General features: G+C 33.8%; 3 protein-coding genes across 3 annotated transcripts; 1 reads left to right on the forward strand and 2 right to left on the reverse strand.

Annotated features, from left to right (window-relative positions):
* The first annotated feature begins 3,123 nt into the window (after positions 1 to 3,123).
* On the forward strand, positions 3,124 to 5,526 carry LOC110663193 (WUSCHEL-related homeobox 1-like). Its single transcript, XM_021822442.2, has 4 exons — positions 3,124 to 3,696; positions 3,786 to 4,124; positions 4,385 to 4,461; positions 4,761 to 5,526. Exons 1-4 carry the CDS (start codon positions 3,513 to 3,515, stop codon positions 5,193 to 5,195), a joined length of 1,035 nt encoding a protein of 344 aa, XP_021678134.1. The 5' UTR covers positions 3,124 to 3,512; the 3' UTR covers positions 5,196 to 5,526.
* A 4,287-nt stretch (positions 5,527 to 9,813) lies between these two features.
* Positions 9,814 to 14,473, reverse strand: LOC110663207 (phytanoyl-CoA dioxygenase). The gene is made up of 9 exons (XM_021822453.2): positions 14,243 to 14,473; positions 14,032 to 14,156; positions 13,867 to 13,927; positions 13,124 to 13,192; positions 12,858 to 12,976; positions 12,018 to 12,165; positions 11,779 to 11,923; positions 11,569 to 11,655; positions 9,814 to 10,130 (listed from the first exon to the last, which is right to left on the reverse strand). The coding sequence occupies exons 1-9, from the start codon at positions 14,295 to 14,297 to the stop codon at positions 10,088 to 10,090; spliced, it is 852 nt and encodes a 283-aa protein (XP_021678145.2). The 5' UTR covers positions 14,298 to 14,473; the 3' UTR covers positions 9,814 to 10,087.
* A 968-nt stretch (positions 14,474 to 15,441) lies between these two features.
* On the reverse strand, positions 15,442 to 24,714 carry LOC110663208 (protein ESMERALDA 1). Its single transcript, XM_021822454.2, has 10 exons — positions 24,001 to 24,714; positions 23,118 to 23,187; positions 21,793 to 21,860; positions 21,591 to 21,679; positions 20,338 to 20,535; positions 18,678 to 18,882; positions 18,400 to 18,567; positions 16,961 to 17,128; positions 16,687 to 16,877; positions 15,442 to 16,148 (listed from the first exon to the last, which is right to left on the reverse strand). Exons 1-10 carry the CDS (start codon positions 24,373 to 24,375, stop codon positions 15,992 to 15,994), a joined length of 1,689 nt encoding a protein of 562 aa, XP_021678146.1. The 5' UTR covers positions 24,376 to 24,714; the 3' UTR covers positions 15,442 to 15,991.
* Positions 24,715 to 25,324: the final 610 nt, after the last annotated feature.

The raw sequence follows: 25,324 nt of genomic DNA on the forward strand, positions 1-25,324 counted from the left end.
TTTCTAAAGTTGATCTAACAAGTTTTTATGGAAGAATTTGGGGCAAGGTAGGGTTAAGTTGGGTGAACTCAAGCTTGAGATCAAGCTTCTATGGTGGTTTTGTAATGGAGAGGGAGAGAGAGAGCTTAGCCGGCCAAAGAAGAAGAAATGAAATGATGTATTTTTTTTTCTTTGTTTTATGTATAATTATCTTAAGTTTTACTTAGTCAAAATTTGCAATAAATTAAAATCATTTATGATGTCATGGTGGGGTCACTTGGATGATGTAATAAATTTTTCTCTTTTTTTTTTTTGAATTTTTCATCTTAATTTTTTCTTTAGTTCTTTAATTTAATTCTTGATCCCAAAAATTTCGTTTATCTGATTTTATTGGACAGTTAGGTCAGGAGTCAGCTCCAGGAGTGAATTGACCAAATTGCCCCTCGCTAATTCAATCCAATTTGCAAGTTATTTGATATTTCTTCCGGATCCCTGACCTAATTATTTGACCTACTTAACAATTCTTTTTCGTGATTTTCTCCTTTCCACTGTGTTTGCAATAGTCCTAAGGACCGCAACGTCACATTTTACGGTTCAAAATTTGAGTTTAGACTGACCTCGCAGTCATTCCTGAGAAGGTCACCCATCGCTGTGACTTCCGGCTCATTTAAATTTTTATGTTCTCTTTTTCTTCTTTATACTTAACTATTTGGCAATTACTAATTATTTGTGTTCAGGTCTTAACTAGGTGTCTTAGACATGGTTCTAATTCTCTTAATTGTTCGGACCGACACCGGTCACCAGAATAGTAAAATATACCATGCTATGCAAATAGGGGTGTTACAGGCTATGTAATATTGCTGAGATGTGGGCCTAAGGCCTTTGGTTATAGAAGTGTTATTTGAGCTACCTTGCAAGTTGGGTAAGTCCTAGGTACAGAAAAAACTCTGTCAAATTTTTGGCATAAATTATAGTGTCTTTTGACTCTTTAAAATCTTATTTTGTATTAGTGCTAATAAATTTCATAATATAATTATTTAGGTGATCAGAGTCAGTCTTCTTTCTCCGCCCAGCTGCCACAGTAATTACTAGTTGATTTGTGAGTAAGTATTAATTTTATTTATAATTTTAATATTATTATATATTCAAGGCATGTCCATCCATTCACTTATAAATATATGTCTATAGCTAAATTTTAGGTATGGTTTATATTGCATCTTTAATTGACAAACTTGTTGTGAGTGTCACCTTAAAGTAATTTGGAGCTCTCTGTGTGTGTCAGCGTGCGTATGGTGTGATATTGGATATGGGCAGGACGGGTAGAACGACTGGAGCTTGACTCGCTAGGATCCGATCCTTTTTGTAGATAAGTCGGGGTGAGTATGGCTTTGAGTTGATATCGTTGACCCCCGCATTTGTATTATTAAGAGAAAGTTCAGCTCGAGTTGATCTCGCTGGTAGATATTAGATTAAAAGAGCTATATAGGGAATCAATTCCCATACTTATATTCAGTGATGTGACACACCGATGTGTGAGTGCTCCAAATTATCTTTTGTGTGAGTATTGTTCGAATTTGATTGAATATGCTTGTATATATTGCATTTTATACTTAGGGATGCATTAGCCTTAGATAATTATAGAAATTATATTGAAAATTAATATCTTACTCTATGAGTCGAATACTCACTTCTATTCAACTATTTTTTCTCAGGTGATAGGAGGATTTTTTGATATTAACCTGCTTCGTTTTTCACAGGTTTACCAGTAGCGTTTAATTGTATTTTTCCTTTTTTTTTTTAATATAGAACCTCCGCATGTGTTAGTAGTGTTTTAATCTTATTGGGATTATAATAATCTATTTCTTTTGAAATTGTAAACCTATTATATGGATATGTTGAAATGTATGAGATGAGTATCCACTTTGGATGAGGGAGCTGAGCTCTCATTTGATTATTTATTGTTTTGAGGATTGTGAGGGTGAGCTGAGCTCTCCAAGTTGAGTTATTTTTGTGTTTAAAGGTCGAGTGAGTTAATACTCCCCATTTGATAGTCCAATATATGGTCAACTCTGTCCGTTTAAATTCTTGAATTTGGACTACAGTTATGGGGCCTTATGGTTAGACTGGGGATAGTTAGACTTACTACAAAATTTGAGAGCCTTATGCTGACTCAAGTCTAGTGCTGGTCTGGCTTGGGTCATGACACTAAATTTTGTATCTATTTTGTTCATTGTTTCAAGTGATTCGTGAGTTCAATCAGATGTTAAGTTTTTATCTAATATTGAATCATGTTAATTCTAAAATATTTTGAGAAGTTGAGTTCAAACATGAAAAATAAAACACAATTGATTTCAAGATTTAATTGTTTCATAATTGAATCAAGTTAATTTGAGTAATATACTATATTAAACATACTACATAATGCAAATATATAAATATTGTAAGAATTAGCATGGTATGATTCTCATATTTATTTCACAATTTGAAAGAAGTAGCTCTTTTTATAGGGGGGATTCAGGTACAGAGTTACTAGGATGGCCCTAAGTCACATGCATCCAATGAATTTGCAATTTACTTTATATATAATTTGGCAATTCTCCTCTAACAAATTATTTTTTAAATGGAGTTAGGTCCCATATATATAAATTTTATCATTTATTGTGATAAAATTCAAATTGAATTTATATAAAATTTATCATGACCAATAATTATAATAAAATTATTGTACATATAATTATTATATGCTAAAATTTCTCCAATAATAAACCACTTACAAATGTTCAATCCCAACAAAGTGTCAATTCATTTTATCAATGGCCCAATATCTAATAATTAGTGGATATATTAAAATTTCACAATAAAAATTTTTCTTATTTAAATTAAATTTATCATAAATTTAATATATAATTATTATAAATTTAAAATATAAATATATAAATCTTGTATTTGTATCTCTTATACGATGAATTGAATTTATTGACGAGGATTTTACGTGGCCCCAGGGAGGAAGTACTATTTGGATACCTTTTCACAGGAAAGAGAAGTGAAAGGCACAAGACAAGATACAATATCGTTGAAAATTAAACATGGTATTAGGAAGTGAGTTTTATATACAGTAGCTAGTAAGCCTAGCTTGATGGTGATTGATCGAGGAGAACGAGGAGGAAGCATCATATTGATCTCTTTTGCGATACGTATAATAAGAACACTCTATTCGTATATCCATCATCGTGGTCACGTCGTTTCGTTTCTTTGTGCTTCTTGTTTCCCAATATATCTCCCTGAGTTCAACTATTCTTGTGGCCCTCTGCAATTTGCTTTTTCCTTCTCTCTCTCTCTCTCTCTCTCTCTCTCTGTGTAGTTTGGTCAATACATACTGTTTTCCCTTGATCACTTATCTTTTCTTGTGGCCAAAACCAAAATGGTTTTTCTCTCTCTTTACTTGCTGCTTGTTCTTAATCTAGTATACATATAGGACTTGATCATTTCGTACCCAGAGAAAGCAGTAGCTACGGCTGTATATATTGTGGATAATGATGAATGGAGGCGACAAAAATGAGCTTAACATGAATGATTCAGTCTATGTTGCAGAATTCTTACCTATAATTAGTCCAAAGCATAAAAGCAAAAGCACTAGTCATATCACAACAACGCTTCCTTACTCTAGTTGCACTCATAGGTCCGCTACTCTTCTAGGAAGCGATGCTCACCTCCTGGGTATGCTATTTTCTATACCTCCTCATCTTTAAGTTTAGCTCTTTAGTTACATATGTGTGTATATATATGATGGGTATGCATACATGAAGGTTCAGGGAATAATGCATCGGAGCAAAATAGGAGAGAATTCATGAACGAGCAACCATTAATGGGGATGAGTTCACGGTGGAGCCCAACCCCGGAGCAGCTACTAGCACTGGAAGAAATGTACAGACGTGGAACGAGAACGCCATCAGCAGAACAAATCCAACAAATAGCTGCACAGCTTCGTAGGTTTGGGAAGATTGAAGGGAAGAACGTGTTCTACTGGTTTCAAAACCACAAAGCAAGAGAACGACAAAAACGCCGTCGTGCGGTAGAGACTAGGTGTAGAGTACAAAAGCATGATACTACTGGAAGCCAGGATCTTGAAGCATCAGCTGTTGCTGGTATAATGTTATACTATCCAATATTTTCTCCTTTTTTTTTCTTTTTTTTTTCTTTTTTTCTTTTCTAGGCATGCAATAAAGAATATTTAACCAGTCCCCACAATAATTAAAATTTTCCTCTACAGTACTATTCATTTTATCATCATTAGCTAGGGTTTTATAAGTTTATTTTTCTTGCTGATATCTTAATTTTAAAATGAAGGGAAAGTTTGGACTTTCTTCTTTCTTGTTTGACTTTTGGAGATGTGATTTTGCTTTAGAGTTGAGAAGGACAGTTTATGAATTTGAACAGAAGAAGACTTTGGTACCTCCTTCAAGCTGCAGTGAGAATACAGAGGTGAGTTTTCATCCTGATTTTTGTCCTTGTTCATAAGGAATAAATAATTAACTTTTTAACTTACTTTTGTTAACCAAAGATTAAAGAACCAATTATTATTTAACAACTTATTAAACAAAAAAACCTTCATGTGATTAGCTTTTCTTGCTTTTGCATGTTATTGGAAAAGAAGAGGCTCAAAATTAAGTTGCCTTTCCTTCCTCATTGTTAACTCAGAAATTCTTGGGCTTTTCTTTTCTTTCTTTCTTTCCGTCTTTCTTTCTTCAATTATTATTTATTACTGTATGTGTATTTTTCAGGGAGCTGTCTCAATGGTTAGAGTAGGAACAACAGAAAGCACAACACCATATGGTTGGCCACAATTTGAGGAGAGGGAATCGCACCAAAATAAGAGTTGCAGTCTAGAGAAGAATGCAACGTGGCATGCTATGGATTTGTACCCATCTTATCCTATCCAGCTCATAAACAACATGACCACAAGAAGTTCAAGATTCTTAAATTCTCGAAGGCGGAGTTCATGGTTTAGACCCAGCAGGAGAACAGAGAATGAGACCAATCTAGATGATGAGAATAAAATTGGAGGAGTTGAAACCCTAGATCTATTTCCACTCTGCAGTGAGGATTGCAACGGAGTTAATGGTAGCAAGAACGACACTAAAGTACCCATCACAGCCATAAATACAAAATTAATAAGTCCAAACCAGTATTTTGAGTTTCTTCCACTGAAGAACTGAAGGAAACAGCCATAACCCATGTGGTTAGAATCCAGCTCTTAATTATTTTGCCGTGAATGTAAGGCGGGTAATATGTTTCAGTTTGTTTTTTAGTTGGAAAATGGGACTGTTCTTTCTGTTCCAATCGCTCATGGTGCAACTGTATAGGATAAGGACATGTAGCGGTGATGTGAGGTTACCTTGCCCTAAAATGCATTTGGACCATGTTGGTTAAACCAAGGTACACTTCCATTATTTGAGCCTTCAGGCTCCCACTTAGGTAGTAGATGTTTGTGTGGATGTATAGACATGTGTAAGGCTCCTTTCAATTAGTAATTATCTAAATGTGAATGATAATACAGTAATTTTTATATTTTTATGTGTATTTATTTTATTTTATTATTAAAAAAATTGAAAAGTCTTATTGCTATTTGTAGATGGGCTAGTATGGTCTAGTTGAGCTCCCTTATGGAGCGCACCCAGAATAAAGCTTTCAGGCTCCTACATTGATTATGAATGTGTGTGTGTGGAGGTTTATAAATATGTACTAAGACTCTTTTCAATCAGTAATTATCTGGGTATAAATATTTATACAATAATTTTTATATTTTTGTGTATATTTTATTTTACTGTAAAAAAAAAGTACATCTTCATTATTTTTTATAAAAAAGATGACGTAATTTTTTGACAGATAAATCTATATATATATATAGAGAGAGAGAGAGAGTATTGCTTTGGGTGATGGATGGATGTGAAAGAGTTGATGTTGAAGTGACCTAGAATTGGACTGACTATATATGGATGGCTCTAGGGGTGTATGTGTATAATAATTTAGTGTTCTCATGTATTTTCAATGACCAAGCAAATTCCAATCCAGTCTAAGCTAACGAAAAATGTTGTTTTTCTTGGAAAAGAAAACAAGACCAAGGGAATAAGCTTTAACGATTACATGCATATGTAATAGATTACTTATAAATTAATTAGCTATTGGGCAGAGCACATCTATAATTTGCAGATTCGATCTCACATAAGATCAATTCCTCCGTGCCATTACGTTTTTAGCATGCAAAAGATTTTAGAATATTAGAGGCGCAACTGAGAGATTGAGTTTGTTACTTTGTTTACATGTTACCAAACCAACAGCAGATATGGGAACTGCTCAACTGCATATATGTGTACCATAAAGCTTGCAAGTTTCTTCTCTGCAGGCAGAGGCAGCCTGATCATAAATTATATCCGACTATATAGATCAACAGTAAAAAATACTTGTGACCAGCAACAACGATTATTAGAAAACCTGCAGGGCAGACATTTTTTATATTTTCTTTTCTTTTTCTTTCCGGCATGGCTTACATGAATCTCATGAAAACTATGGGACTGACCATAGTACATAAAACTGTCAGCCATAATACACAATTGGATGAGCCCAGCAAAGCAAACCCACCCTCCCTAGCTAGGCAACTTTATAACCCTTAGCATTATGATTCAAAATCCTAGTGAAATTTAAAGAAACATTTTCTTAATTTGAATGGGAGAATTTATTTTAGTGTTATTCCTAAATTAAGTAGGATTCCTAATTAGATTATGATTGAGAGAATTAACACTATAAATAGAAGAATAGTGAAAAAGTTTATTTAGTTTTCAACTCATGGAGTGAGACTGTTGCCCATTGTAGAGAGGGGCTTTGCTAATTGCTAAGGATTTGATCCTGCCCATTGATGAGGGGCACTTACCCATTGTAGTGGAGAGAGACTTCAGCTTAAGGTAGAGTAAGGACATAGAATTCAAGATGAAGGGATTATTATTTATTGGTGAGAGGGCTCTTGCCCATATAGTTCAAGGCACCATTTATGATGTAGTATTGTAATAGTAAATATATTGAGTTATGTCTAGAGGAGATTGAGAATGACTAATTAATATATTTAGTATGAGTAGTTTGATATAGTATGGGTTCTCTCAGATGTAATTGGGTTGATAGATAGTATTGGGTTGATTTATTTATTTATTGACAGTGAAATATGGCATGCCCGTGGATGTAACCCTATGTTGAGAGGGTGAACCACGTAAATATTGGTGTTTTGTATGTTTGCTTTATTTTCTTTATAGTTTATACGTTTCGCGGTGCACAACAAATTGATATCAGAGCATGGGGATGATCTTAGTGAGTTTGATTGAAGGCAGGGCTATGCGACATGTAAAAGTCTAATTAAAGTGGAGCTCTTGATGCAAAAATCAAGAATATTGATAACGCAAAAATTTTTTAAAGAAAGAAGCAAGTTACACCCAAGATGAAGGTTGGAGGGATTGATGATTTGAAGGGTTCAAGCTCAAGTATGGAGATATGATGATTAAAGATACCCAAGAATTCGAGGTATGCAATGGTTGATAGATTTTGAGTCAAGATGCAGATTGTTAGAATTATGACTCAAAATCTTAATGGGATTTAAAGAAACCTTTTTCCTAATTTGAATAGGAGAAATATTCCTCAATAGGATAGAGGAATATTTTTTGTGTAAAGTAAAACTCTTATTTTAGTGTTATTCCTAAATTAAGTGTAACTTCTCATGGAGTGTGGCTATTGCCTATTGTAGAGAGGGGCCTTACCAATTGCTGAGGATTTGACTCTGCTCATTGACGAGGGACACTTGCCCATTGCAGTGGAAAAAAGTTTCTGCTTAAAGTGGAGTAAGGATATATAATTCAAGATAAATGAATTATTATTCATTGGTGAGAGGGCTCTTGTTCATATAGTTGAAGGCACCCTTTATGGTGTAGTGTTATAATTGTAAATATATTAAATTATGTCTAGAGGAGACTGAGAGGGACTAACTAATATATTTACTATGAGCAGTTTGATGTTATATGGGTTCTCTTGGGTATAATTGAATTTATGAATAGTATAATTTTGAGCTTGTAATTAATGATTTATTATTTTTGATAGTGAAAAATAATATACCCGTGTATGTAACCTTATGTGAAGAGAATAAATCATGTAAATATTGATATTTTGTGTATTTATTTTATTTTTTTATAATTTACACATTTCTATATTGCACAACAATAACTAACAAAATTATCGGAAGCCCAATCCCAAACAAAATGCAAATAATAACATTAACATGATCATGAAGAAAAGAAAACATTTTTCTTGAAACAAACACATGGAACTAAACTCAAATGCACCCAAGGATCCCCCTCTCCTTTATGGTTTTCTTTTTCGTATGTCTATTATTGTTAGGGTAATATTACATGTAGGGGAGAGGGGGGCTGCCTATAAGTTGTCTCTGAAACTTTTGCATAGCTATCATCACTGAATATCTGGTGCATAGGCGAAAAAGCAAGAAAGAGGAAAGAGAAGAGAAGAGAGAGAGAGAAACAGTACTGTATAGTAATAGTATGTCCAGGGGAGAAAAGTAATGTACAAAGAAGAAAAGAGAGAAACCCAGATTGCCGATGAGGGGAGCCTAATCCAGTGAAAATCTAAGTGGTGGTCTGCAAACGGGCAGCATTTAATTACCTTTGGCCATAAATAGGGGAGGCTGCTGCTGCCCCTGCTTGCCTCCACCGCCTTTTGACTCGAATCTAGTAGCCCTCCTCATGTCTCCTTTCAACTCACTGTGTCCTTCCCTGTCCTAATAGGACAACAAAATCCCACAGTTGGAAACAACAATTACTCAACTCCCAGTTTGGTTTATCACCATCTTTTGTTCCACATCACACGGTAGCCCATCCCCTTTCTGATCAAGAATTATGAAAGAACCACTGTAGACTTTAGTACTTTCTTCTTCTTGATTATGTTTTTGCTAGTAGTGGTTTTCAAATTCTTAGGGAGGGCAGTTGTCCCGGAATTCTATCCAACCGACTCCCAACCTTTTTAATTTTTTCCGATTCTGTTCCAACCTAATATAATGAGGATAGGTAGGGAGAATGTCTCCCTGCATGTAAATATTATAATTTTAACAATTATATTTAAAAATTATATTTCGAATAAATAAAATTACATTATATAATAATAATAATAATAATAAATTTTCGCGAGAAAACCCGTCTTATCTTGCTCCTAGTCAGAATATCCTCTGCTAAACTTTAAACTCTTGTGAAACAGGAATAGGGAAGCAATCCATGCCCCTCACCCGTCTGTTGCCATTCGTACAAAGTCATCATGAAAATTCTCGCACTGGGCACTTGGTTCTGTATGGTACAACTCTCGATGAACCAGTGACAGAACACACATCTCCAAGGCACTACCACCACCTCAAGAAACTTTACTACTATCTTTATCTGCGCCTTCGATTCAGTTTTGGTGACTACTGAGAAGTTCATTACTGAAAAAGGTCTTGGAAAACGCAGATTGTTCTTTGTATTCAGAAACGCGGTCGTTTTGCACTCTATTAGTAACATTTTATTGAAAGATTTTTTTGGTTCTGTTCTTGACTTCCAAGAAATCCATTATGCAATCGAAAATTAGGAAATTTCTGGCACAAGTAGACGAAATTGCAGGAACAAGATTGCAAATTTTGCCTCTGAGAAAGTAAGTTGCAATAGCTGTTTCATGAAATACTATATTCTACAGCGCCAATAGAAGAAATATACTTCCTTTGTAAGAAATAGTTAATGTGCGACAATTTTTGCAATATAATTTAAATAGCTAATACATGCAGATGTACATTAATTATGGTAACAGAAATGTAGAACACTTAATGATCACAGCAAAGATAGAACTTGGAACCATCAAAACATTATACAGTGCTAATACAGCCTTTTATTGTCATCTCTAACGGACGTGTAAAAAAGCAAGAACAAGAAACACATATATCCAATTTCACAAGGCTGCAACTGAGAAAACAAGGTGCTGCTTGACATGTAAGCGTCATCCATTTTGTTTAAACTGACTATGGATCCGTCAGCCTAGATCAGGATGCATAGAGAGGCTCTGGCTCCACTTTTCGTCTGATCCTGAAGAAGATTTGAAGTAAAATACAGTAAGTGTTAGCACAAAAGCAATGGACAGGTTGGGAGGAGCTGAAACGCCATACTCTCATAGAATTCAAAAGCACAAGACAAGCACCAAAAAAAAAATTTTGAATGCAAATAAAAGGAAGTGGGAAGCTATTCCTGCCCCACACCAACTGGCCACAGGGGTCGTCAATGCTTGATTTCTTTACCTTCTTTTGCATTATCCAATTGAAAATTATATTAAAATAGGACTTGTATTATGATAAGGAATCTTTCAACTCTAAATCTAATGTCTATATTATAATAAGCAAATTTCTCCAAGAAATCAAAGTATAAATGCCACTAATCTTAGCACAACTCATCCTTAACATGTTTCCAGAGAACAACAAAAAAAACAAAATTTCTATGAGCCTACAACTGAATGAAGGGTGGTTATTCACACCAAACGACTTAAACCTTATGCAGACATCAATACAGAAATTTGAAGGAACAATTTATTCCTTGGATATGTTACATATTACGTAACATTAGAAGGAACAACTTATTTCCTTGGAACATCAGGAAAAGAAGTTTGTTTTCATGTTCTTCTCTTTTCTTCAGCAAGGAAAGAATGTTATTAACAAAACAGTTTAGCTTGTGTTTGGATTTAGATTTAAAATTTGAATGTCAAATATCATAAATTCAAAAATTTCTTGTTTGCTTAATGAAAAGAATTTCAAGTCCTGAATTTATTGTTTTTTGTTGGGATGAATTTGAATTTCAAATAACAGTTAATATTATTATTTCAAATACTTAATTTTTTGAATCTTAATATTCATCTTGAATCTTATTGAAATTCAAATTCATATTTTTATAAACCTCCCAAACAAGGTATGTAATCCAAATCCAAGTTCATGAATCCAAATGCAGTGTTAATTCATTTCTTTCAAACACATTTGCCCTTGAGGTAAGCCCTTGGGGTAGCACTTATTTATCTTTCAAGTAGCTGTTATAACTGCAAAATGAGATTTTCAATCATGATAAGAGACTATCCGTTTTGCAGCCATCCAAGTTCCAGACCACAAGCATATGCATATGCAACACTGTAGGCAGAAAAATCATAACAATGGTAGTATGCATGCCAGCAACAACAATGAAACCAATAAAAATCAGACAAATTTTTTGTAAAATGTGAAACAAAGATTACTTGCAGGCAAAACTTAAAGACAAGTTAATATTCTATCTAGTAATAACAAGCATACGACAACTCAGTTCTTTGAAAACATGAAGAGTAGAAAAAAAGTTAAGGAATATTTTAAAGATAAATTGACATGATAAAAGTAAAATGAAATGACAAGCACAAAATTCAGCTTGCTCAGATGTTATGGTTCATAACTTTCAGTTTAAAATAAGAAGCCGTGATGAATAAGGAAAAGGTAAATCATGCTTCTCCACTCACCAATTATCTTGTGCCCATTTACAGCCATCAGTATCCACCACATGCAAGCTGTATGCATGCCTTGATTTTGGAGACTGGTTCTCAAAACTGCAGCCAAAGCATACAAAGAAAAATCAAAAGGTGAATTTGGAAGTCATCAGCCGTTGAGAAATATAAAATTTCTTTGTCCAAGGAATGGAAAATGAGAATGCAGTAATTTCAAACTTATACCTTTGATGAATAAGATCACCATGAATGATGACCAAAGAACCAGCTTTTACTTCAATAGGCACAAAATCCTTTTGGTCATAAGAAGGGAAAGGCCGATCAAAATACACCCCTTGTTCACCTCTAAGAAACCTTCTGACCAGACCATCTGAGAACACCACAAAAGGAGAGGTAACTAGACTAAGCAATTCTATTGGATTATTCTGTTTATAAAAAAATTAAATTAAGTAGAAGAAAGATACTTTTATGAGATCCAGGAATGGCCCAGAGGCAACCATTTTGTATTGTTGCATCTTCCAAGGCCAGCCACAGCCCTGTGCAAGTTGTTGGCTCAGTATACAGAAATGAGTTGTCCTGGTGAGGCACTACTTCACCTCCAATACCTGGTTGCTGTAAATAAAGGTCTCATAGATTAGCAAAATGCAACAAATCATAGTTGAATATGTTAATTCCCCCCAAAAAAGGGGGATCCTTAGCTTCAGAAGCAACACGAAGATAAAAATTCATTTTGAATCCTCCAAGTTTACCGCATAATCTATACAAGGTTTCCGAACTATTTTGTTTCTTTTAGGGTCAGAAATATCCTAAATTACTATATCTTATAATCTCCACATACAATGATTATGCAACGTAGCATAGCATATACAAGATAAATCCATCCATTTAAGGTTGGCATTAAATTGAAATATACACAGAAAGATGATATATATCTCAACTTCTTTTTGAGGCACCCCAGTTGGATTAGTCTACATATCCTAACCCACAAGCCGTCCCACCAAGTCCAATGCATCTTACATTGATCTAGAGGTTTATTCTAAAAGATATCTGCAAAAATCTGCAATGATCATTCCTGCCCATGTTATATACAAAATTATTGCCATAAAATCAAAATCTGTCTGCCATATGTGTTTTCTTAATAGAAATCTGCCAAGCTTGTAATGTAACAAGTTCATGATCATCTAAAATTAAAACAAAGGTCAACAAATAGTAAGCTTTCTGTTCCCTTAAGCTTTTCCACAGTTTATCTCAACTGAACAAGCAGCCAAGAATCTCATGAACTAAAATTATAACTGTTAACATACCTTAAATATGTACATAGACTGAATAACCACTGGCCTCTTGTAACCCAAGGAAAGTAGCATACTTGAAAATTTCTCAGAGCTAGAGAAGTTTTTGAACACTGGGTCATGCTCATGTAATGCTGCATAAGTATACCACATTTATCGTGAAAATTAACCCCCACAGAAAACTGCATATCACAGTTGTGACTGCAATTGTCGTGAAATAAACCCAGTTTCATAATTATTTTCTGACATTAAGAAATATTATTGCAGTTTCAACAGCATACCATGGCCAACTTTGTTAATAGAGAGCTCCTTTGGTTGCTGCAAGTTTCCATCCTCTCCAAATGCTTTCTCTGCCAAATATTACAATTGCCAATTGTCAGCTGACCAAACTAACCATTATCTCCCAAAAGCACCAAGAATTAACTGAAGATACTAGAAAACTAATGTGCTATGTAATAAAGTAGAAGTCCTCCAGATCAGGAAGGCAAAAATTTAACATAATCTCCTCTCACCAGTAAACATTAAACATAAACCTTCACAATCATGCTGAGTTGAACCCCAAAAGAAACTGAATCTCCATCAATTAGTAGGTCCCACAAAGTAATTAAAAATATCAGAGTCGCAGAGGCTCAAAAATAAAGAATTCAGTCTTACAAACTAGAGAATTCTTTATTAATTTTATTATTAGTATAATATTATTACTCAACCCAAACCCAAATTAGACATGTTTTTTAAGGGGAGGAAATAAGGAGCTTATAATCATTACAAGTGGGAAATCGAATTTGAAAGACTAATTATAAATGAGATATAATGTGAAAGTGTGTTTTCATGCCATTGTCTAAACAGACTATACACGTAATAACTTTTTAAGTGAAGCCCAACAACTATTTGTTCCTTATACTACGAAAAGTAAAAAGTTCTACTACCCAAAATAAAAAATGGTAAATCCAATCATAAAAGGGTTGCATCCCAACAAAGCAGAAATTAACTTTAAACAAAACCAAAAGACGTAGAATTTCAATACCTTCGAAAAAAAAAGAAATCTTCTCGGAGCTCTCGAAGAAGTAATTGTCAGTTAACTTTTGCTGAAAGAAAATAGAAATTGAATTATTGAATTCTAGATTGAATAATAAAAAAAAATAAAAACTCTAATAACTAATTAAAAAAAAAAAAGATTTTTGGCGTCAACCTGATTCTTGGTGGAGAAAATTGAGGCGGTGGAGGAGCAGTCAAAATCATCAAGCAATTGCTCCATTCTCTTCATCATGGCATCGATTTCTTCAGGGTTTGCAAATGATTCTATCACGAGATAACCTGTTTAAAAGGGGAAAAAAATATGTTCAAAAAAAAGCAGCGTTTTCTGCATTATATGGAAGCATAACTTGTGAATGGTTAGTTACCTTGCGAGTTGAATGACTGGAGCTGGTTGGAAGTGAGATTTCCGGTGATCCCCATTGCTGTAGCTATTTCCGTCCGTTTTTCGGAGTCAAAGATAAGAGGTTATGTTAATAGGCTATTCTAATCAGTCGGTGTGAAGTGTGATGCCCTCTCACTCTGTCGTTTCACCTTGAAAAGTCGGAGCTCGTTCTCTGAGGCTCTAACACTTTCACACCCGTTTGGATCAAATCACGTACTCAACATATCCAAGTATTTATTGAGAGTGAATTTTAATTTATTTATATTTGATATGATATAATTTAAAATATAAAATTTAATTTAAATTAAAATTTATTTATTTATTATTTTAAAAATATTTTAATAATATATAAATATTACTTTCATTATATAAAATTAGGATATAGTTTTTTTATTTGCAAAAGATTCTTAATATAATATTTTTAAAATATTAGTTATACATAAATTATATTTAGTATAATTTATTTCCAAGAGAAAAACGTAAAAGAAAGAGAGGAAGAAAGGGAGGATAATATAGATAAAAAGTAAATACTACGTATAGTACTTAATTTTATTAATATTTTTATAAAAATTATTAAATTTTAATTTTTTTTATAAAATTTATTAAATTTTAATTTAATTTCATCAAAATTATTATAATTAAAAATTAAAATTTTTATATTATTTATTAACTTATTAATTATTTTATAAATAAAATTAATTTATTTTATTAATTTTTTAAAAAAAATATATAATTCATAAAATGCATCACATCGTCAGATCTCTTCTTTTTTTGTGATTTTTCTTCATCAATGATCATTAATTAAATAATTTTATTTATAAAATAATTAATAAATTAACTTAAAAATTTTTAATTTTAAATCACATTAATTTTTATGAAATTAAATTAAATTTAATAAATTTTATAAAAAAATTAAAATTTAATAATTTTTATGAAAACATCTACTCTATATAAAGGATAAAAAAGAGTGTGTGTGGATGAAAACGATATATGCATTATAGTTTAAAGAATGTTATTGCTCAATTTTATAAAATTCTTAAAATTGAATTTTTTTTTTTAACTAAAAATGTAAATTTTAATTTAATTTCACAAAATTATATATTCACATAGGTCCAACAATCTCATTTTCCTTCAATTTTTTCTCCTTCTCGTCTACACAGGATACGACCACCGCACAAACAATTATTTTCAGAGAAGAATGAAATAAAAAGATCATATATATAGACAAGGAAAGCAAGAAAAATGACCTTTCTCAAAAAAAAAAAAATGGTATACCCGTACTGAAGAAATTTACACAAATTTCCTGTTCCTAGGGTCCTAAAAATGGATCAAACCCCAACTAATTTACAAGCACAACCAAACCAGGGTAGGAAAGAATCAAAATGTATCATCTTACAGCTTGTTAGATACAGCAGCTGCAGCAGCATGTATTAAAACAATGCTCAGTTAATGCCCGGGTAATACCTGCAATGAAAGAATGTTGTTTATATGTTCTTCGGCATCATGTACAAAAAGTTGCAGTTCCCCCTATATCCAATCCCATAAATAATCAGATGATTGCAATCTCCACTAAATCTTTGAAGCTCCCAAAATTGAAGGGCATGCCCTCTGACTGTAGGGAAAGGGGGAAAAAAATGAAAGAATCGCAACACACAAAAATGGGGGTCAGCAGCAAGATCTGCTCATAAAAATAAAGGTAGAAGAATCAACCGTTAAAATCTCTCCGAGCAGATCACGTAGTTAATGATCTTGAATCAGTCTTGTTCATTCGGCACATGCAATCTGGGCATGGAAATGAATATATGGAATCATTTGGCCTCTTGAGTTCAAATCCTTTGGAATCACTGTGAGAGCGCATATTCAGCATATGTCGCTTGAAGCTCTTCCATCTAACAATAAAGGAAAAGATGAACATGTGTTGGCCCCATATTGTTTTTTGGTCTTAAATGATGAGCATTTTTGAAAAAGCATGCTTGTCCACTCCCTAATCCTTCCATAGGACACTTATATATTTTAAGTAATTTGGCAGCCAATTAAAAACGTGAAACACAGAATTCATTCATGTCATGTGTACTTGATTAACAGAATACAGTAATAATCAGCATAACATTTTACAGATTACAGAATAAAAATGAAAAGAAGAAAGTAAAGCAACAGTCCAGAAATTTAGTGCCACTAGATGTCTGAACAGTTGCCAACATTAAGAAAATCTTCTCTAGTTCCCGATATACTTTGTGTTCAATAAATGTAATGTCAGTACTGTTGCTTTCCAGCCAATTTCAACTCATAACAGAGATCATGAGACCCTCCTTACTAAGGAGCTTAAAGTTTAATTAATTTTACCTTTAAGCCAATCATTATGGTTCCACACTTATGAAAGCTTGGTCAGTTGAGAGGAAAATTTGAAGTAAAGGGATAAATGCATACCCAATATTTGGATTATCAAAGAGCAAAGCTAATTTTCGCTTGTCTGGCCGGATTGTCTTGGAATGTCCACCATACAAAAATCTCCTATGGCCCATCAGAAAATGAGGGAAGTTCCCACCCTGAGTTGTCACAAATACCTCACTGTGAAGACAAACAGTGTAGTCTATCGCAGCCATCCTGGAAGAATAGTTCTGCAAGCAGTCACTCAAGTCAAATCAATGGGCACTGAATCAGACCTCAAAGATAGAAGAAGCAAATCACAAACCATTCACACCTTAAATGGAGCAAGCTCATCCTCTGATGCCAGCATTTCTTTAGTTAGCAAATTTGGAAACATTTCCAACAGTGGAGCCATATATTTTTTGGCATTGTATATCTTTCCAGATGCTAAATATATATATGTGTTTTTATCAAAACCCATTCCCCTGAGCATCAAGCCTACCTGATAAGGAAAAAAATAAAACAAAATAGAATAGAAAACCTCTTAATATGAATTATACCACTACAATCCATATACATACTGGGGCAGAGGTATAGGAGACTAAAATTACCAAAAGTATTCATTGTCCACAAACAACTCATCAACTTTAACAGCTGTTACAACAACAGCAATTCATTTAGTGGCTGAGATGTATAAAGAGCTATCTAACAAACATGAAACTCCTAGCTTTATGTCACATTTTCTCAAGGTGAAACAGTAGAGTCCCCACCTTAGTTTATTGAGTATAACTAAATTTTACAAATGGAAACATTCCAATAATGGTGATATTTATGATGATAATTCCAATGTGTCAATTAGATGGACACATATTGCATGTGCTTGATTATATGTAGTACAAAGAGAAAATCCCAGAGATGCACGTATGGCAGCAATAAACATCAAGTCTCTTCATGACTAGAAACACAACTATGATAATGCATAATTGCATATTATAAATGAGAACGTGTTTTGCTCCTATTAAATTAGTAAACTAACAGTAAATGAACCTTTTTGGCTCTTTAAATGAATTATCACACCCCAGAACACGCCACACACACACACACACACACACACATACACACACACAAGTGTGTGAGAGGGTAATTTACTCAAAGTTCATACATCTGAAAAGGAAAATGTTAAGACGTCTCTGACAAGAGATCCTGCCTTTACCATCAGCCTCTCCGCAAATCAGATGAAGGGAGGAAAATAACTCTAACCCCATGTTATAATGATGAAACTTTTCCCATATCAGATTGTTTAATTTATTCATATGCACTAAAGTTGTTCAACATCAACAAGTTACAAAAGCAGCAACAATAAACAAATTTCAGGCTATACGGATTCTTTTAAGGACATCACCTCTAAGAACGATTGAAGGACTCAACTACTCAACAGAAACAATTATTTAGCATATCTGCACCCAAATTAATAGCTAAAATAGTTCAAAGAGAACCCTTAACTGCACATTCACCAATAATTCATATTCTGAGGATATCACCAAGTTAATAAAAAGAATTAGATGTTATATTTGCACCTAAAATTAACTAAAATAGTTCACTGATAATGCATAGCTATTTGAAAACTAGCATATGTGATGGATTCCTAAAAAAATTTCAAGCATGATTAACATGCTACAACTGAATGACAATAAAATTCATGTGGAACAAGTACAATTGAAGTTTAGGCATCACTGCTTAAAGAGATGGAGTGATACAATAGTGATGTGTTACCTCTAAAGGAGTAAGGGGGCACTTCCCATTGAGCCTAATTGCTCCAGGACGTATGGTACGACCAGGCTTTGTAAATTTCCCTTTCCAACCTCTTTCTCTTGCTGCTATCATGTCTTTTTCTTCTTGCTGTCCACCATCAAAAACACAGCAAGAGAAAGCAACCATGTCCTGTGCACAAGAGGATAATATGTATTTGTTGCAAGATCAAATATTTTTAAACCAAAAAAATTGATCTCAGCCACAAAGAGCAGTAGCAATAAAAAAATTTTTATACTAACCTCCTCAAAGCGAAGATGCACAGAAACATACTTCCCACCATTGTTCACAATGCGTTCTTTCATTCTTGCCACTAAAGCTTCCCCCAGAGTTAATATGGGATTTGAAAATCTCAATGCTTCATAATTTGCCAAGCATCTAAGCCGCTGAACAGCTGGAGGAGCATCAAATGATAACCGATTTGCAAAAGGGGAAATCCTTATAACCCTGAGTCATTCATTAAAAAAATAATATTTCAAATTAACACAATCAATCAAACTAAGTAATATAGTCACCAGTCATCAATAACAAGCATGATGCAACATATGTCACAGTGTCATCAAAAGACGCTGACAACACTTAAAACATCTCTAAAAGATTAAAACAGAAACAAGCTGACCTAGTTGCACCTTTCTTAGTAAGACTTGCTTGAACTCATTTGAATGAGCCAAGTTGATGCCAATTTTAAAGCATGTCTAATGCTTGTCTAACAAATGACCCAATTTTGAACTAGGAAACTCATCTTACTTATATTGTCTAACATATGGACTAAACACACTTATTTGATTTTGAAGTTTATATTTATTTATTCAATACATAACCAAAAAAAAAAATCTTATTTATATTTAATGATGTGGTCATTTAATTTTTTTAGTTTTTACATGCTATTATGCATAATAATACTATAAAGAATTTTGTACAAGAAAATCAATTAAAGATTTATACCTATCGAATCAATTTAAGATTTATGCCCATTGAAATTTCTTTAGTGAAATATGTAATTTTTTTGAATTAATTTATGAATGGTTCAATATTTCATTATAACTTTACATTCAACATAGGATTATCCTGTTCTTAACTTAGGATTTTCTACTTTTTTTTATCAAGCTTTGATTACAGCCAAGTGGAGCTTTGCTGGCTAGTTTTTTGATGAATATAACCAAGCTCAAGATCATATAAAAGTTAAATAAAGTTGAAGACAAGCTTAGCTTGAGTTTGACTCGTTTCTGAAGTTAAACTAGTTGAAGAAATGTCTAGCTGAAGCTTGGCTTATACCTGAGTCAAGAATGAGTGATGCTTGAATGGCTTTAAAATCAATCAAGCTTGATGTCTCTAAAGCTTAACTCATAATGGCCCATTAGCAGCTCCATCCAATATATTCTAGAGATGCAAATCTCTTGATGTATATGTTTTTAGATCATGAAAAGTATGTACCAGAGAAATCCAACATAAATTTTAATGCTACAAAGAAGAATTTGTTAAGATGCAAATGCTTCACAATTCAAAATTCAAGAACTAGAAGAGGGCAGCCCCCCATCAAATAAAAAGAGAAAGGACTATATGGCATTTGAATATGATTATCCCCATTTAAATTAATGAAGAACACTCCCCAAGTATACCTGAATTGGGAAGTGGAATTTGCATAGCTTACACAAAAAGTTGAGATATAGGGCCTCATAAGGCTAAGCAATCCGAAGTAGCAACATTTATGACATTTAGACATAATGAAATATGCATTATTAACTAGGCAATAAATGAGGGGCTGACAGATTAATAAAAGAGTAGTAGGAGAAGGACAAGCAATTCTCAGTTCCCAACTATCTAGAAGGAAGAGAAATCAAGCAAATTAAACTTGCAAAAAAACTATCTTGAACCAATTAATACCATATATCTATAACTCACTTTTCCTCCAATAGCCTTGGAAGTACAACATCCTTGTAGTACTGAATGGATGACCATGCTTTCACTCTGAAGTTGTATACATTGGTCAAATTATGATCAAAGCGCTCCATAAGATACACAGGAATCTTATCCACCACCTGTACATCATTTTCCAAAGTACTGATGAAATAATCTTCATCATAGATGTCTCTAAATTTGCTGGACAAGTAAAACCCCAAGTCAGACACTTTGGTCAATGTGAAATCACAGTATATCAAACTATGACACAAAAAAAAAAAAAAAAAAAAAAAAAAAAGAAGAAGAAGAAAACAACAACAATCGGCCATCAATCACGCATGAGCAATTGGAATAAAAGAACAAGCACAAATCATCAACAGTTTATCTGGCATACAACATCTTAAATAACGTGTGGTTCACTTGTTAAAGAAATTCTAGATAACATATAGTTCACATGCTGGTAGCTCTCAACTCAATTCACGAGCTAGTTTAATGAAAATTATAACTGATAGCCAGTAGCAAATCTCTCAGGAAGCTAAGCATGCATGAGTTGGGAACCACTAGGGACAAACAAGATTCAAAAACCCACCCCATAAAAATCAATCCACCCAATCCATTTAAGATTCAATATAAACCAAAACATCCTTTATTTTGTCAAAGAAGTTATTGATGTCAGGAATTGGATTATGCATTGATTTCTTCAAAAATTATATCTTGCTGGGTGCTGAGGAACATGAGACTTGTTTTCTGTTTTACACACAGGGTTGAGGGTATGCCAAGCCCACAGTATATCTTCAATGCAAATCCAATTGGAACTCCAATGTATTGGTTTTCATTTTAAAAAATTTTCAGCTCAAAAAGCTAAGGAAAAAATTTTTTGCACACGTGATTTCATAAGACATCACACAAGAATATGGTTATCATACATAATAAGGTATTACTTTGAACAAAGAGGTTTTGCAGCCAGTGAGTGTCAGTCAAGAGCATTCTTATGTTATCTACCATTTATTATCCATAAGCAAAAGTATTAAGGCAAACTAATGGATGCCAAGAATAGTAAGGTCAATTTATTCATTTATTGTCCATAAGGATAGTCCAATATCAAGTGAAGGAATCAGCTCATACTACCTGAAATGGGTAATAAATTCTCAACATTTCAGAAGTCATATCAATGAACTTAAATTTTCACTGCTACCAACTATTAATCCAATGCATTGTCCCTAAAACATTACACCAAAGAAAAGGCACTGACGAACCTGGGATCTCTCCAGATACTATGATAATGAAAATTTGGGATGAGAAGTGTTGCATTTAGAAAGCCTGCCACAGCAACTGCATTGCATACCTACAAAGCATCCACAATAGTTGTGTTAACAATGCATAGAACAGATTATTAAATGGGGAGAAGGTAAAGAGAAAGAGAAGCCTGGCATATATAAAGCAAGGGATCAAACCAACCGATGTCCTCTGCTGATTCAGGCCACCATTCGCCTCAACATATATGTAACCATTTGATTCAGGTAATCCTATCATGAAAAAAGCACCACAACAGCAAAGCTTCATTAACATAGAAGATTAGCATAATTATGATAGTATGATACAGATGAATATGTAGGATGGAACAAATTTTTGAAAAACATGTGAATAAGAGAAGATGAAATATAGTGATGTCTCGAAAGTGAGAACAGAGTATAAAACGTTAGTGACTAAGATAAAAAGCATGCAATCAGCATGTTATGATACAAACAATTTCAGCTGATAATACATAATTACGCGTGACAGCTCAATAAAGATTGGAGCAACATTTAAATGGAGTGGCCCCAAGTGCAAAACCTTAATGATTAGAATCAGTATTCCAACTTGAAGATTCCAAATTAGTCCTACTGGACTTGAGGTAGGGGATACAAGAAAGCTACCCTGTTCTGGAGCTTCGGTAAAATGCCATAGTATGGGCGTCCTAATAAAAAGTGCCTGGAAATACACTGGCTTTAGTAAAATGTCAAAGGTAGCTTGGGTCATGCTGCTAGCAGTAAGGGTATGGTAGAACGATTATCATTGTAGCCAAATAAAGCACCAAATTGATGATCATTGCAGCAAAATAAAGTGCTAATACTAGCACAAATAGTAATGCAGAGATCACATGAATGCTATGAAGGAAGTATAAAAAATGGTGGTGGCAAGAATGCCATTGCAGTAGAAAATGTGACTGCTTTTGGAAATTATAAAGATGGGGGGGCAATAGAAGAGGAAGAAAGCAATATATTTTAAACAAACAAGCTCGTTATCGGTGATAGATTGAGAATTTTTCACCTCCTGCCATAACTATGTAGCATCTTAACATTTGCATAATCTATGTTCAAAACATTTTGTGCTGTTGCAATTTCTCTGATATCCAACCGATAGCACTTCACATTACACATCATCATGTAAAGTCATAGAATGACGGCATAGAATGACAAAATTTCAGATGGAAAGAAACTTGATGTGAAATTGCATAGTAAATTTACAGCACGACTTGGCTCAACAGTTTCAAGAGCATCTAGTTAAGTGTCTATGTAAGACAGCCACAGTTTGCAACTATGTTCTCCACATTCCAAGTATGACCCATGGCAAAGATATAAAAAGTTGCAGCAAGAAACTTAATTGCTGAAAGCAATGTCATTTACTGCATCTACTATAACTTTAGATATTATTTACTTCATTACATTTACATGTTAACAATTAATGATTCAGATTCCCAAAATAATCCATATGTGGCAAAAGCAATAAAATAACAGTTATACCTCCAGAAGACTTGTTCACACATGATCTCCACTCTCCACCTTTATATGAGTTTTTCCATATCGTTGATAGCTACAATAAATTTGATTGCTTATGTGAGAGCCAACTATTTTTAAAAAATACATAAATTATATAAAAAAAAAATCAGACAAAAAAGCTGATGCAGCCATAGACAAAATGAACACGTGATAATAGGGCATGTTGAGACTTGAGAGAACATAAAACAGATATAATTGTCCAGAGCCAGTTTTGGAATGAAGAGACTACAAAACCACATAACTGTTTCCAATAAGTAATTAGTTATGGATCACCAAGAAGGTGTAAGCCCTTATACAAATAAGCAATGCTCTTTGAATACATCTAAAGTTTTAACCCACCAAGGGCAACATTTACAGAAAATTTCTGTTCCTAGCCAGCAATAAATTACTGAAGATCATAGTGCTAATTGCTCAGTGCTCAGATTATGCTTTGGGCTACTGAATTGTAAGAAGCATTCTATTGAATTTTCAAAAGCCTATGTTTCAATATATACATCCAAATCCAACAATTGCTGGGCATCACCAATTGCTATTATGCTGTAGTTCGGTATCAAACACAACATCCAGCAAATACCAAGCTGTCTCAGAACATCATAACTAAATTATAAAATCCACATAATTTTCCTCCACTCACTTGGTTCTGATTTGCAACAAGCAATGCCAAACAGCCATTGCATTCTATCAACGAAAGAAAAAAAATCTCTACAACAGCCAGAAGATCCCAATCTCAAAATCACCACAAAAGCCAAAGAACCCGCCCAAAAAATTTAGTGCTAAACAAGATCAAACCCACATCACTAATCCACCAAAAAATTTTAGAAATGATACATAAGAACTAAAAACTCACCGCATCAGCAGAGGAATTATCGGCATCCATTTCGGGTCGGAGCTTCTGGTAAAGCTGAGGACTCCTATAGACGGACCCAGGAGCAGGCTTGTGCTTAATGACTGGAACGACATCAAATGTCACCGTTCCCATATACAAAAGCATACCAGAGATGTAAATAAGAGGGGCAAAGAGGAAAATCCCCTGACGGCGGAGGAGTACCGAAAGGAGAAGCCAAGCGAGGCGATGAGCGAGGGTCCGACCGGGCTGGTGGGACGGCGGAGTGAAGCGCTTGGAACGGCTGCCCCCGTGGCGATACCTCGGGGAACGAAGAGGCGATTGTGGCGGTGACGGAGTCGTGTGGCCGCTGCTCGGTATCCTGTTGTATGCGTGCATTTATTAACAATGAACTTTTGGATCTCTGTGTCTCCGTTTTCGCTTCCTCAGCTACGACGTCGTCATGCATAAGCGTTTACGTTTTAAAATTCGGCGGCGTCCCTGCGTTCGGGTTTAAACTTATTTTTGCCTGACTTTTTTACTCTCTTGCGTTGCTGTGGATTCCTCTCTCTCCGTCTCCCAGTGAGTTGTATGCGTGACGATTCTATTAGAGCAGAGGAAGGAAGGAAGGAAAGAGACAGAAAGAGGAAAGAAAGAGGGCACGTGCAGCGGAAAGAATGGGGGTGACGATGATGTATATTGCAATTGTTGTTTGGGCTGGTGGAAAGGAAAAAAGTATAATATTTTTTTTTTTGAGTTTTTTTTTTTAATATTTTCGATTTTTGGGGAAATCAGTAATGACTTGGTTTTGTTAATCAAATTGCTTCACATTCTATGTTGTGGAGTTGATTTGGCTCTGTCATTTTCTTTTTTACATATTGGATTTCGATTTTTCTATAAATATTTTATTTTTTAAATTTTATAATTAATTTTTATTTAAATTTTTTTATGAAATGAATTTTCTTTATTATTTATTTGATTCGATGAAAAATGTTTATTTAGAATCAATGATTTAAATTTTTGATATATAATATTTAAAAAGAAATTGGGATATTTAATCATTCACAGCCAACCATGGTAATATTTTTATATTTCATTTGAAGTAAACATCACAATATAATTGAATTAAACATTTTAATATCATTCAAATGGGAATTTGAATCAAAGTTTACATAATTTTTACACATTGCTCATATTGTGTATGATAATAAACCCAATATTGTCTCCTTTTTTTATTTTTTTTACTAAATAAAGTAACGGAAGCACGTGCAAAGACGAGGGGAGATGATGGGGTGGCTCCTTTCTGGCCCCTGCTTCCAAACACAGATTTAGATTTATTTTCTGTGGG

The sequence above is a fragment of the Hevea brasiliensis genome, chromosome 15 (assembly GCF_030052815.1).
Source record: "Hevea brasiliensis isolate MT/VB/25A 57/8 chromosome 15, ASM3005281v1, whole genome shotgun sequence".
In the NCBI taxonomy this organism is placed as follows: domain Eukaryota; kingdom Viridiplantae; phylum Streptophyta; class Magnoliopsida; order Malpighiales; family Euphorbiaceae; genus Hevea; species Hevea brasiliensis.

Bases quoted from the DNA above. Each gene is read 5' to 3' on its own strand.
- LOC110663193 (XM_021822442.2), top strand. From the start codon at position 3,513: ATGATGAATGGAGGCGACAAAAATGAGCTTAACATGAATGATTCAGTC. The intron at 3,697-3,785 runs GTATGCTATTTT...GCATACATGAAG, and splicing joins AAGCGATGCTCACCTCCTGG to GTTCAGGGAATAATGCATCG. The intron at 4,462-4,760 runs GTGAGTTTTCAT...TGTATTTTTCAG, and splicing joins GCTGCAGTGAGAATACAGAG to GGAGCTGTCTCAATGGTTAG.
- LOC110663207 (XM_021822453.2), bottom strand. From the start codon at position 14,297: ATGGGGATCACCGGAAATCTCACTTCCAACCAGCTCCAGTCATTCAAC. The intron at 13,928-14,031 runs GTTGACGCCAAA...ATTTTCTTTCAG, and splicing joins TTTTCTCCACCAAGAATCAG to CAAAAGTTAACTGACAATTA. The intron at 10,131-11,568 runs GTGAGTGGAGAA...AATCTTCTTCAG, and splicing joins AAATGGGCACAAGATAATTG to GATCAGACGAAAAGTGGAGC.
- LOC110663208 (XM_021822454.2), bottom strand. From the start codon at position 24,375: ATGCACGCATACAACAGGATACCGAGCAGCGGCCACACGACTCCGTCA. The intron at 21,680-21,792 runs GTTGGTTTGATC...GATGCTTTGTAG, and splicing joins TGAATCAGCAGAGGACATCG to GTATGCAATGCAGTTGCTGT. The intron at 18,883-20,337 runs GTGAGTTATAGA...TGAATGACTCAG, and splicing joins CCAAGGCTATTGGAGGAAAA to GGTTATAAGGATTTCCCCTT.